The 15,000-nt window shown below is 41.7% G+C and overlaps 1 protein-coding gene across 2 annotated transcripts in view; it reads left to right on the top strand.

Annotated features, from left to right (window-relative positions):
• The first annotated feature begins 2,606 nt into the window (after positions 1-2,606).
• The window catches only part of LOC109885358 (prospero homeobox protein 1), a 79,150-nt gene continuing 66,756 nt past the window's right edge, over positions 2,607-15,000 (top strand). The window contains exons 1-4 of one of the 2 annotated variants that reach the window (XM_031787718.1): positions 2,607-2,849; positions 10,055-10,443; positions 12,127-12,699; positions 13,055-14,272. In XM_031787718.1, the coding sequence (XP_031643578.1) occupies positions 10,090-10,443; positions 12,127-12,699; positions 13,055-14,272 (2,145 nt within the window). In that variant the 5' untranslated portion in view covers positions 2,607-2,849; positions 10,055-10,089. Of the gene's footprint in view, positions 2,850-2,924; positions 3,062-10,054; positions 10,444-12,126; positions 12,700-13,054; positions 14,273-15,000 lie in introns of those variants that run through there. The other variant, XM_031787719.1, reaches the window with a different exon arrangement.

Raw genomic sequence — 15,000 nt, 5'->3', positions numbered from 1 at the left:
GGCAACGGACTGCCATGCCACATGGGTGTCACGGGTCGCACGTACCTCTCCCGAGATAAATAAAAACGTCGACGCAGTCCTCTTCCCTGTGGATTATTACTGCGTCAGTTTAGGAAAAAGTCTATACTACCAAAACACTAGACCTTATTTAGTATTTTATTAGGATCCCCATTAGCTGTTGGAAAAAGCAGCAGCTACTCTTCCTGGTTCACACAGAACATGAAACGTAATATAGAATGACATAATAACAGAACATCATTAGACAAGAACAGCTCGAGGACAGAACTACATACATTATATAGTGAACATATAGTGTCAAAATGAGCCCCTGAACCAAAGGACTATAACGTCATAGCCCTGTACTTTCATTCGGGAAACAGGGAGTGTTAACTAATCATGTATCGTAGCATGTAACATTAAAGAATAGCCTAAAAGTTATACAATTATCATGTAGCCTAATTATTAAAACTCTGTCATGATGGACTTTTCAAGAGGTAGTCCCTTGTTGAAAAAAATGCTTTACATTTTTAAATGTTTACCTTTTAATCCTAAACAGACGATACATATATTGTAGCCTTTGAAAACATGGTTTTAAAGAGAGTGGTGAAGACATACAGTAATTACCTAAAGGGAGCGCATCATAATGAATCGTTTGTAAAAACAAAAAAACAAAGACTCCCTAGAGATGCCAATTAATGTGTAGTTACTAGTCCTATTCTGCTGGGAATTTGCCTTCCATAGGATGACCTGAATCACGACATTCATCTCCACTTTTGGGGAACATGATTGGATGACGTGATTTGGCTTGGACTCGATAGTGTCCAGATTCCTCAACACGACGTGTGTCTGTCTGTCTGTCTACATTCATCACTTCACGTCTTTTACTTTTGTTACAGATCTTTTTATTTTAACAACTATATAAATATATATATATATATTTTACTAATACAATGATTTGATATGTATTTAGCCCTAACATTTCAAGTAACCGTTTATGTTTCGGACTGTAGGCCAACTCGAGCAGAGCTTCTTCCGGGGTTTCTGATGCGCTGGGATCTCTTCTAAATCCCTATATATATAGGGAGCTCTGCTCGAGTTGGCCTACAGTCCGAAACATAAACGGTTACTTGAAATGTTTCCCTTTTCTCGGCAGTTGTCCCTTAAACGCTCTCCATCCATTTCTATGGCCCCACCAGAGGGATGTGAATGTATATTAAATCCAAGTAAAACAATTGTTTTCAGTTTTCAAATGAGTGCTAAACGTTAATAAATTTTATATTATTTGGCACAGGCCTACAGTAGTACAGAAAACCGCAAACACCGACCCTAGAAATTGATATGGCCTATAAACCTTGTCTAACTTTACACACAGTCAAATGTCAAGATTTTTAAGAATTATTTTACTGACAATTGTGGGACTACTAGTTTGTACAATTTCAAATCCGTTTTCTATATTTTTAATAACTTCTAAACAGCACAGGGTACATCATGTACACGGCACATAAACTGAACGACGTCTTTCTTGCCAAAGCTGCTGAGCGTCGGCGCGTTGAGAATGAATACTGAAAGACAAACGGCGACGTTCGCAATTCAATCAATCACATTTTATTTAGTCCTTTTCACACACACACAAAAACGGCCAGAAAAGTAAAGTGTAGATGTGCTTTACAATAGACTGACCCTGCGAGCAAACAGCAGCGCAGGGGGCAACGAAACTCACAGGGAATCTTTTTTGTTGCCGGACTAATGTTTGAATTTGGGGTTTTATTGATCTAAGCTATTCTATTTGACCTTTCTCTAAAGGGACAAGAGGTACCAAGGTCGAATAACCGGCCAGGACAACCCGTCTCATAGCCTAGACAGTGATGAACGGTTGTCTTATTCGCGCGTTGACACCAATAATGTTTTCACTCGTTGTGAATGACACGACACGGATATATATATTTTTTAAATATAGAGACAAAGAAAAGTGACTTTAATGAATTAAATTGTAATTAAATAGATAATATAAGGTAGACATATATAACGGCAAGTTGTTGATGACCATGAAAGACTATGAGCGTGGAGTGGTTATAGGATTCAGAGGTCATTGGGCTACTGAGAATTTGGGAGTTGAAATGAAGCTACAGTTATCATATGACACATATTAGGCTTTATAGGACACCGTAGGTAAACATATAGACACTAGATCAAGACTAATTAGTTACATGACGAAAAAAATCAGGCAAGAATCTATATAAATACAACAACTAATCTAAACATCATAATGGACTTTTAGTTGTTTATGAGACACTCCAATGTGTTGACCAATCCTTAGTCTACAGAACAATAAGAGGTAGCCTGAATCAAATAGATCATTCAAACGCGCATCTCCTGACACATACACTCCGGTCGGTTTATTGCATGAGGGAGTGAGTTAATTCGCTGGACGGTTTCTCCTCTCTCCAGTCCTCTCCGGTGTGAAGTTCAAGGCGTTTTGTGTTCCTTCTCAAAAAAAAAGGAATACGGCAGACGTTTGTTATTGGTCGGTTGAGGACGTTACATCACTCCCGGTGATGACGCGGCCCGTGTCTTCCCGCAGCCTTTCAGCCTTCCCGCGTCTTTAAGTGATTCTTGTCGCTCCACGAACCGCTCCAGCCTCCCGACGGTTAGTGAGAGAAACAACCGACGAACGTTTCCTGTCTCTGAAGGAGACTGTCTCTCTCTCTCTCTCTCTCTCTCTCTCTCTCTCCCTCCGCTCGCCGCTGTCCAGAGAAATTATAATATTTAGCACACCGGTGAACGAACGAGGTTTGGTTTTCTGTATTTGACTAAGAAGCTCAGTTTTCTTCTCGTCTAACGTTCACCGAGTAAGTATAGCCATTCGTGCATTCTCACATGCGCGGTTCTGCCGCCAGTGTGTGTGTGTGTGTGTGTGTGACTCTCACTAACCCCCCACGTTTAGGTTGTGGCCGGTGTATTGTTTCCTCGTCTGTAGGATATCAGACAGAGAGAGAGAGAGCTCGAACTACGTTTTTCCTGTTAGGATATGGTTTACTATGTCCTTTTTAAAACGCCATGTGTAAGTATCAATTCATTACTTTTAATGTACAAGTGTTCTTTATCCTAACCTAGTTGTTATACTACGATCCTAGCAGAGACTGTTGATTTTTTTGGGGGGGGGCTTGGCTCTCTGATATACAAGTTGATATTTTGTAGTCTTATTCGTATGACGTTCTCCTGATCCAGTTTATCTTCTCTGATTTTATCTCCTAGGATAACCGGTTGGGTTTTTAGTTTGTTTTTAGCGCACTTTGCCTTTACACCTCCTTTAGACCAGCTACGCAATGACTTTTTTAAATTGATCTCAGCAGTTTACAGTCGTCTCGTAATGCAATGGCAGTTGACTCGTTGTTTTGCTGTTACTGTACGAGGATTGTGTGTAAAGGGACGTTGTGTTACTCATTCGTCAGTAAATGAGAATTTCTGATATGCATTTAGCCATCTCTGTTGTAAAATCACTTCTCCTTTCCTGGCTGTGGTAACAGCTGTTGGCTATTGTTGCTACATGAATATGTTTGCTGTGCTCTTCTCTGTCTGACCGCGGCAACATGCTGAAGAGTTGGTACCTGTGTTTGTCTCTTGTCTGTGTTAGCTTCTTGTTGGACATAATCATTTTTACACAGTTGTAGACCTACATCTTGAAATAGTATTTTTTGACAACAAGTGGTCGACTACAAAGGCTAGGTGAATGCCACTGTTAGTTTTGCACAGAGAAAATGTCCTTACAAATCTAATTTACTTTGTTTACTGACGGTCGGTGTCTTTTCGTTAGACTTTATTACATTTTCTGTGTCTTTTTTGTTGATGAGAATTTAAGAGGACATTTCTGTCGTTGTTTAATATGTGTTTATGTTGGCTTCTCTTCGCCTCAGGCGCATTGGCAGTCGAGTCCAGGACAGGTGCATCAAACGACGGGCTACTGGCGTTTGAAAATGGTGTCCAAATTCTATGGGCTACACTAGATATATATATATATATATCTATATCACAGATCTCGGCTGGTGCTATACTTTGATTTGGATGAATTATAATACTTAGTCCCATGATATGGTTATTCATGTTTATTACTCTTGTACAACATTATCCGGAGGTTGTTTGATCACGACTAAATTATTCTTTGGGACACACTTAAATGAGTTGACCTGACTGAAAATCAATGTATCTTTATCTTCCTCGCTGAAGTCCCGACTTGAAACCTCTCAACCTAAAGTCCTTGTCCTCACATCTCCATTATCGGGGATCTGATTCCACAGCTTCAGTTTCATATGTATTTGTCTCGGTTCTAGTCTATAGTTCCGTTTCAACCGGTATGTTCTGTGGTGTTTGGTGAATCGGAATTTTTATATATATATTTTTTTTACCTTTATTTAACTAGGAAAGTTAAGTTAAGAACAAATTCTTATTTACATTGACGGCCTACCTGGGGAACAGTGGGTTAACTGTCTTGTTCAGGGGCAGAATGATAGATTTTTTTTTTATTACCCTTGACAGCTTGGGGATTCGATCTAGCAACCGTTTGGTTACTGGCTCAACGCTCTAACCACTAGTCTACCTACCGCCCCTGTGAAAAAATGTTACATTAGATGTCACTTTATACTGGGAATTTGGCTATTGATCTTAATCTGTTCTCACCCTTTTCATATTAATGTTAAATTACATACAGTGTATCTATGCTGGATAGAGATTTCACACTTTTACATTTAACAAAATAATGTTTGTTTGATAACTGTTATGCCCCGAAGGACATTTCTATTCATGATAAAAGTTAGTATTTTATATTTTATCATCAACGTTTTATCATATAATTATAATATAATTAACATATTTATTTATTGTACAGAGATAGACTACGGTGTCCAGAGATGACTAATTTGTGACCAAAACTAAACAAAACTACTACTGTATATTTGAGCCTTTCTCCGAACAAAGTTTGTAGTTCGATTCATTTGATGCACTGTTAACACTTTACAGCCCCTGTTACAGTTGAATTATTCCTGTAAATACAGTGGAATTACAGTTGAATTATTCCTGTAAATACAGTGGAATTACAGTTGAATTATTCCTGTAAATACAGTGGAATTACAGTTGAATTATTCCTGTAAATACAGTGGAATTACAGCTGAATTATTCCTGTAAATACAGTGGAATTACAGCTGAATTATTCCTGTATAGTGTAAGTACAGTCAAATATTCCTGTATAGTGTAAGTACAGTGTCAAAATAAATTGTATTACATTGTTATACAGTGATTCCACTTACAAGCCGGGCATTTGAGGCTGAATCACAATAAATACGTTTAAAGTTTGAATCATTTGACTTTAAGCATTTCGGACTGAGTTTCATAGTAATTGTTGCACAGGAGTGTGTGTGTGTGTGTGTGTGTGTGAGTGTGTGTGTGCGTGTGTGTGTGTGTGTGTGTGTGTATGTGTGAGTGTGAGTGTGTGTGTAAGTGCTTGCATGCGTGAGTGTGTGTGTGAGTTTGTGTTAGATGGAGGAACAGAGAGCAGAGTTGTGTGTGTGTGAAAGAGAGAGAGAGAGAGACAGAGAAAGAGATAGAGGAAGACAGAGAGATCGGAAAGACAGACAGAGAGAGAGAGAGAGACAGAGAGAGAGAGAGAGAGAGAGAGAAAGAGAGGGAGAGAGACAGAGAGAGAAAGAGAGGGAGACAGAGAGAGAGAGAGAGAAAGAGAGGGAGAGAGAGAGAGAAAGAGAGGGAGAGAGACAGAGAGAGAAAGAGAGGGAGAGAGACAGAGAGAGAGGGAGACAGAGAGAGAGACAGAGACAGAGAGAGAAAGAGAAAGAGAGGGAGCTCGATCTAGGTCAGATTCGGACAGTGGGGGTTGTGGAGGTTGGAAGCTACAGAATGTTTTCATCGTGTTTAATGTCCTTTTAACAACCAGTTCTCATAGTCTCACTTCACAATTAGATGTTCATCCATGTTTCTCAAACATCACATTTCTAAGTGTTTAAAGTGAAGTTTCGGCATTAACTCTTAAGGTCAGGGTTCAGTTTAGGCATTAACTCTTAAGGTCAGGGTTCAGTTTAGGCATTAACTCTTAAGGTCAGGGTTCAGTTTAGGCATTAACTCTTCAGGTCAGGGTTCAGTTTAGGCATTAACTCTTAAGGTCAGGGTTCAGTTTAGGCATTAACTCTTAAGGTCAGGGTTCAGTTTAGGCATTAACTCTTAAGGTCAGGGTTCAGTTTAGGCATTAACTCTTAAGGTCAGGGTTCAGTTTAGGCATTAACTCTTAAGGTTAGGCAATAACTTTGAATGGTTAATTACCTCTTGGAACTACCCATCCCGGATCCGGGAGAATTGTCATCAACTACACTAATTAGCATAGCGCAACGGTCAATAAATATTACTAGAAAATATTCATATTCATGAAATCACAAGTGAAATATATCGAAACACAGCTTAGCATGGCAAACGTTTTTTATAATCAATCCTCAAGGTGTTTTTTCAAATATCTATTCGATAATATATCAACCGGGTCAATTGGCTTTTCAGTAGGAGCGAGAGGAAAAATCACTCTGAGAGCCCTCAGCTGGCTACTTACGCAATGTAGTCGTTTACGCTCATTCTTCAACATAAAGGCGTGAATCTACGTCTAAAGGCTGTAGACACCTTAGGGAATACGTAGAAAAAGGAATCTGGTTGATATCCCTTTCAATGGCCAATAGGGATGCATAGGAACACAACGGTTCCAAATTAATAACTTGTTCACGCTACCACGTTCCCCAAGGGCAACCCCCACCCCACGCTCAACTCAAAAGATGGCGCACAGAATGCTAAGATATTCTTAGAAATATTTAACCTCCACACATTAACAAGTCCAATAGCTCAAATGAAAGATAAACACCTTGTTCATCTACCCAGCGAGTCAGATTTCTAAAATGTTTTACGGCGAAAACATAGCACATATTTATGTCAAACCACCAACAAAGACACAGCCAATATATAGCCATTTTGTCGAACAAAAGATGCAATCACAAACGCAGGATTAAAAGAAAAATTATTCACTAACCTTTTGAAAATCTTCATCAGATGACAATAATAGGACATGTTACACAATACATTTATGTTTTTTTCAATAATATGCAATTTATATCCATAAATCTCCGTTTACATTTACGCCATGTTCAGAAAATGCTAAACAATGTCCGGAGAAATTATATATAACTCCGCCAGATAACGCCAGATAACAGCAATACACATCATAAACTTTGACTAAATATACATGTTCTACATATAGTTAGAAAGATACACTTCTTCTTAATGCAATTGCTTTGTCACATTTATTTTTAACGTTACAGAAATCGTTAATTTTTCAATAATCTGAGACGGCGCTCAGACATAAGCAATATTTCTCCGCTTATGTTTGGAGTCAACAGAAACACAAAATTACAACATAAATATTCCCTTACCTTTGATGGTCTTCGATCAGAATGTAGTGGAAGGAGTCATATTTACCCAAAACATCGTTTGGTTTCAAGTCGTGTGTCTTTGTATTAGCATATGCTGTAAGTTCCAGCTAAAATACTACCAAAAATTACTTCTGGTCACGAACAGTTACTCATCAAAACTTCAAAAATTACATATTATATGTCGACTAAACTGGTCAAACTAAGTGCAGAATCAAGCTTTAGGATGTTCTAAACGTACAAAACTATTATCTAATCTCTCGGACGAACGTGCTTCTTGGCAGGCGATCTGGAACAAAGGAACGTGTCTCCAAAAAGCGCGCTCTCGTAACCTTGAATTTTCTCGCGACACTCAGTCTTTTGCCTACCAAAGGCTCAAAACACGCGGGATTTGCGCAATTAAACACTGTACTGAATGAGGACATCTAGTGGAAGACATAGAAAGTGTCTCCAGATCCATAGCTGGTTGGGAAGTGTGGGGGCGATGACGTTAAAGTTGCCCCAAGTTTGAGGCTCCCAAAAATAGTTTGGGAGATTGCCTGCCCTGTGAGTTCTGCTATACTTACAGACATAATTCAAACGGTTTTATAAGCTTTAGAGTGTTTTCTATCCAATAATTATTATTATATGCATATATTAGCAATTTTGGACAGATTTTTTTTCAGTTTACTATGGGCACACAATTCCTCCAAAGGGGGCAGTAATTCTGCCTAGCCTTAACTGGTTTAAGAGGCACTTCCTGATTGGATTTTCCTCAGGGTTTCGCCTGCAACATCAGTTCTGTTATACTCACAGACAAAATTTTGGCAGTTTTGGAAACATTAGAGTATTTTCTATCCTAAGCTGTCAATTATATGCATATTCTAGCATCTGGTCCTGAGAAATAGGCCGTTTACTTTGGGAATGTTATTTTTCCAAACATAAAAATAGTGCCCCCTAGCTTCAAAAGGTTAAAGGTTAAAGGTTTGTGACTTAAAACAAAACATACTTTCTATCGCTGGATTCAAACATGCAACCTTTGGAATCAGAGGTAGATGCTAACGCCTATCTGCCATCCACCAAAAACCTATTTGAAGCTGACAGCTCTCACTGTTGCACCTAGTGGCCATTTTTTTCCCACGTCCTCACACATGGATAACGTTGAATAACCGTCTTGCATCCCGGGTGTCCTGCCCGCCTTTTAAACGTGCAAACAAAAACACAAAACGCCCAATCCCCAACTTTCCTCGCATCAACTCTCCTTAACACAACTCTTTACCTCCTCCACACATTAAATGACACCCCTATGACACCCCTATGACACCCCTATACCCTATAAAGCCCTGGTCATACGTAACACACTGTATAGAATAGGGTGCAGGCCAATGGGCTGTTGTTGTAAAATGGGATTTTCTGGAGGTTTCCTTTTGACAAGATTCCCTGTTTGCACTAAATGTACAATTCTTACATTTATTTAGGTAATTTTTTTAATCATGTTGTTGTAATTGTAATAAACATCGTAATTTAAATAGGGTTATTGGGGCAGGAAACAGGGCTCTAAAATTATAAACATATTAGTTGATTTCAAATCAAAATCAAATCAAATCAAATGTATTTATATAGCCCTTCGTACATCAGCTGATATCTCAAAGTGCTGTACAGAAACCCAGCCTTAAACCCTAAACAGCAAGCAATGCAGGTGTAGAAGCACGGTGGCTAGGAAAAACTCCCCAGAAAGGCCAATACCTAGGAAGAAACCTAGAGAGGAACAATTTGAGACAATTGTTTCTGTTCTTACTTCTCCAGGTTTCTAAACTGATCCGTAAGTCTCTCTCTCTCTCTCTCATTACTGACGTCATTAACATACTGTACCCCAAATCGGGGTTAGATCTCTCTCTCTCTTAGAAGCTTAGTCTCTGTCTCATCAGTCCACAAGTCTCCCAATCAGTTCAATCATATTCTAATGTATTCAAAGAGGATGAACTTAAGGCATTTCCTCAAGATAAAGTGCAGTACTTTTAGACATCTCTACTGTATATTTATATTCTTGGAGCACCCATTGTTTTTTATTGGAATCTAATCCCTTTCTAAACCACTGAAATGGAATTATGTTGAAATCCTTCTCGGGTGAAAGCCTCAGGGCTTCTCAAGCCCACTTTGGACTCTCCCTCATCTCCCTGAAGTGTGCACTTGTTCACTCCTCCTCGTGGATTAACAAAATATCATATTGGCGTGTAGACGGAGAGTCTACTTGTAATTCCAATAGTTTTGAGTCGCTGAGACGGAGTGAACAAGTACACACGTCATGGCTTGAATCTCAGCCCAGGATTGAGTTCAGGGAACTCAAACTAGAGGAAACAAAAATGTCTCAGTTGTTTGAATGAGCTACAAATAGTGAATATTTTGCCTGTAAGTGTCTGCTTCATTCAATCAATCAAAGTTATTTTCGAAAGCCCTTTCGTACATTAGCAGGTGTCACAAAGTATTTATGTATCAAAGTGTATATCCGTAATAACGGTTGAATGACCACTATAAACTAAACTAACTTCTAATTATGTTTTTTTTGTTTGTTTCCTTTGTCTGTCTATCTGGCTCTTCCTGTCTGTCAGGACCCCTCGATATGTCCCTTTAGCTGCCCCTCGGAATGCCAGACCATGACAGCTCAGCCCTAAGCAGACAGACCAAGCGGCGCCGCGTGGACATCGGGGTGAAGAGGACTGTGGGTAGTGTAGTCTACGCTCAGAGAACCAGAGAGACCATCCTATTCAACACCATGAATCAATCCCACGGCCCCGAGCAGGACAGAGACTGCTCATTGGTCCCTCACAGTCACGGTGGGTCCAATGGGGACGGAGAGAAGTCCAATGTTCTCCGGAAGCTTCTGAAACGGGCTAACTCGTACGAAGACGCCATGATGCCTTACCCTGGCACCACCATCATCTCTCAGCTGCTGAAGAGTAACATGGGGAAGAATGGAGACAGAGAGGGAGGCTTCCAGGTATACACACACACACACACACACTCTGTTGTCTTATTTAAACAAAGTTAATAGCTAATAATAATAAAAAATTAGGATGTTACATGAAAATTGATTGGTTGGTTGATTGACTCACTCCATCCATCCATCCATCATCCATCCATCATCCATCCATCCATCATCCATCCATCATCAATCCATCCATCTATCCATTTATTTATCCATCCATCCATTTGTCTATTCATCCATCCATCCATCTATTTGTCTATTCATCCATCCATCCATCTATCCATCTATTTATCCATCCATCCATCCATCTATTTGTCTATTCATCCATCCATCCATCTATTCATCCATCCATCCATCCATCTATTCATCTATTTATCCATCTATTCATCCATCCATCCATCTATCCATCCATCCATCTATCCATCCATCTATTCATCCATCTATCCATCCATCCATCTATCCATCCATCCATCCCCATCTATTCATCCATCCATCTATCCATCCATCCATCTATTCATCCATCCATCCATCCATCTATCCATCCATCCATCTATCCATCTATTTATCCATCCATCTATTTGTCTATTCATCCATCCATCTATTTGTCTATTCATCCATCCATCTATTTATCCATCCATCCATCTATTTATCCATCCATCCATCTATTTATCCATCCATCTATTTATCCATCCATCTATTTATCCATCCATCCATCTATTTATCCATCCATCCATCTATCTATTTATCCATCCATCTATTTATCCATCCATCCATCCATCTATTTATCCATCCATCTATCCATCCATCATCCATTCATCTATTTATCCATCCATCTATTTATCCATCCATCCATCTATTTATCCATCCATCCATCTATTTATCCATCCATCCATCTATTTATCCATCCATCTATCTATTTATCCATCCGTCCATCTATTTATCCATCCATCCATCCATCCATCCATTTATCCATCCATCTATTTATCCATCCATCTATTTATCCATCCATCCATTTATCCATCCATCCATTTATCCATCCATCCATTTATCCATCCATCTATTTATCCATCCATCTATTTATCCATCCATCTATTTATCATCCATCCATCCATCTATTTATCCATCCATCCATCTATTTATCCATCCATCTATTTATCATCCATCCATCTATTTATCCATACATCTATTTATCATCCATCCATCTATTTATCCATCCATCTATTTATCCATCCATCTATTTATCCATCCATCCATCTATTTATCCATCCATCTATTTATCCATCCATCCATCCATCTATTTATCCATCCATCCATCTATTTGTCCATCTATCTATTTATCCATCTATCCATCCATCTATTTGTCCATCCATCTATTTGTCCATCTATCTATTTATCTATCCATCTATTTATCCATCTATCTATTTATCCATCCATCTATTTATCCATTTATCCATCCATCCATCTATTTGTCCATCCATCTATTTATCCATCTATCTATTTATCCATCCATCTATTTGTCCATCTATCTATTTATCCATCCATCTATTTGTCCATCTATCTATTTATCCATCTATCCATTCATCTATTTGTCCATCCATCCATCCATCCATCCATCCATCCATCCATCCATCCATCCATCTATTTATCCATCCGTCCATCCATCCATCCATCCATCCATCCGTTCCTTTCTTCCAGGGTAGTGGCGGTCTCTCCAGCGCTGGGTCAGATTTCCAAGCGGAGGATGTCTGCAGTAACTCCTCCCGAGACAGAGACAGCCCCCTCGCCCCCTCTCCTGCCCCCTCCTCCCCCTGCCTCCTCCCCTTCGGCCGCCCCCCTCCCCCCCACCCCTCTCTCACCCCTCTGGACCTGGAGCGCCTCACGGACGAGCACCTGCGTGCCAAACGGGCCAGGGTGGAGAACATCATTCGGGGCATGAGCCATTCCCCTTGCGTGCCTCCACCTGCTCTCCATCCCAGAGAGAGGGACAGGGACCGAGAGAAAGGGAACAAGACGGGGAGAAGAGAGGACAGGGAGAGGGAAAGGAACTGTCCCCCACTGCAGCCTCCCAGCCCTGGGTCTCTCTCAAGAGGGGGAGAGGGGTACAGGGAGAGTCGGGGGGAGGCTAGAGGAGAGGTGTACAGGGAGAACAAGAGAAAGCAGCGTCTCCCCCAGCAGCAACAACAGTCCTTTACCCAGCTGGTGTGTGTCAGACAGGAGAAGAGACAAGAGGAGAGACGACAACTCAAACTACAGCTAGAGGATATGCAGGTGAGAGGATGCACACATACACACACGCACACACACATACACACACACACCACGCACTTCAAGCTTTGGTAGTGAGTTGTAAATATGTACATTTGTTTGAAAAGTGGCAAAAGTTGAGTTTGAAACGTGACATGTTTCTATTCCTACAGCTAACAATATATTAATGAAGAACATTATTTATTCATTATTTATGTCTCAATATATTGTTTATTATTTATATATATATTTTATATTCATTTATTGATTGATTTATACATGTATATACTGTATTTATTGATATGTTTATCTATTTGTTATTGATTGATTGCTATATTAAGTTCAATAGTTTATTTTAATAGTTTGTATTGTTCTGCAGAAACAGCTCCGTCAGCTGCAGGAGAAGTTCTATCAGATCTATGAGACTGAGACGGAGGAGGAGGAGGAGGAGGAGGAGGAGGAGGAGAGAGCAGGAAGAGGGGAGGAGGACGGGAACCTGTCAGAGAACAGCGTCCGCTCCGACGGTTTGGAGAACACGCACAGGGACCGCCGCGGCAACCGTAACCGTGCCGACGGTATCTATGATGACCTGTCAGAGTTGGTTGACGACCCAGGTCTATTTCTGGACCGAGCCAGAGCACTGTTACGAGAACAGGCCCTGTTGGCTGGAGAGAAGGATGAGGAGGGAGAGAAGGAGGAGGGAGAGAGGGATGAGGGAGAGAGGGAGGGGGGGAGGAGGGTGAAGAGGGATTGGGGCCAAGGGGAGAGAGGGGCAGGAGGGGGGCCAATGCGAGCAGAGGGGAGGCAGCTAGCCGAGACTCTAAAACAGGAGCTCAACTCTGCCATGTCACAGGTGGTTGACACCGTGGTTAAAGGGTTCAACCATAAACCACCCAGCCATCATCATCTTCAACACCATCCTTCTCATCACAGTGGCTCCCAAAACACCCCCTCTGCCACTAAAGCTCCCTCACAGGCCTCCTTCCCTCCCTTCCCCCCCTCCCTCTCCACTGACTCTCGCTTCGGGGGAGTCAGCATGAACATGAACGGTGACAGCCCCAACTTTCACTCAGCCAATCAGAGGCTGCCGTGCTTTGGTGACGTCATCATCCCGAGCCCGTTGGACTCGTTCGGGGGCCTCAGTGTTCCGACGGCCGGTGACCAAACAGAAGCGCTGCCTCTAGTGGTCAGGAAGACCAGCGCCGAACAACACCAACAGAACCCCTGTCTCCCTCCTCCTCCTCCACCTCACCCCCACCACCCCTCCCTCCATTCCTCCCCCCTCTCTGCCTCTCTGGGGTTCTCCCCTCCCTCCTTCCGACACCCCTTCCCCCTCCCACTGATGGGCTACCCTTTCCAGAGCTTCTCCAAAGACCAGCGCTCCTCCCCTGAGTCCATGGACCTCTCCAGGGAAACTGTGGGGCTGCGGACCAAGATGGGGTCGGGCGGGGGCGTCCATTTTGTCTCCCACCACCACCACCACAGGCAGAGCTCTCCACCCCAACATGGAGGAGGGAGCGAGGGGCTGTCGCTCATCAAGTCAGAGTGTGGAGACCTTCAGGACATGGCTGATATATCTCCTTATTCAGGAAGTACTGTATCCTTTCCTAGTGAAGTCCAGGTGTGTGTGTGTGTGTGTGTGTGTGTGTGTGTGTGTGTGTGTGTGTGTGTGAGTGTGTGTGTGTGTGTGTTTCATTGGACAACAGAGACGTGTTAGCAGTGGTCTCAGCAGTGGCTGTAAAAGTCTTTAATTTGAATGAATTGGTTCCTTCTCTTTCCCCTGTGTTCTTCTGACGGGGGGGTAAAATGGGCTTTGCGGGTCTTGCAAGGGGAAGATTAAACAGGTTGCACACTGATCTCTAGGCTTTCAAGTGAGAGCAGCTGGGAGAGGTGCTCTTAGGCACTGACATGCAGACACAGACAGACAGACAGACAGACACACACACACACACACACACAGACACACACACAGACACACACACAGACACAGACAGACAGACAGACAGACAGACAGACACACACACACACACACACACACACAGACACACACACAGACACACAGACAGACAGACAGACAGACAGACAGACAGACAGACAGACAGACAGACAGACAGACACACACACACACACAGACACACAGTATTTAGTGTTCTCACTGTCTCACCCCCCTCTTTCATCACAGCAGTGAGACTTTGTACATAAACGCTCAAAGCAAATCATACTTCACACAGTGTGTGTGTGTGTGTGTGTGTGTGTGTGTGTGTGTGTGTGTGTGTGTGTGTGCGTGCGTGCGTGTGTGCGTGCGTGTGTGTGTGTGTGTGCGCA

The sequence above is a fragment of the Oncorhynchus kisutch genome, linkage group LG14 (genome assembly GCF_002021735.2).
Source record: "Oncorhynchus kisutch isolate 150728-3 linkage group LG14, Okis_V2, whole genome shotgun sequence".
NCBI classification, from domain to species: domain Eukaryota; kingdom Metazoa; phylum Chordata; class Actinopteri; order Salmoniformes; family Salmonidae; genus Oncorhynchus; species Oncorhynchus kisutch.
Note: the sequence above shows the minus strand (reverse complement) of the source record. Positions and strands in the feature narration are given on the sequence as shown.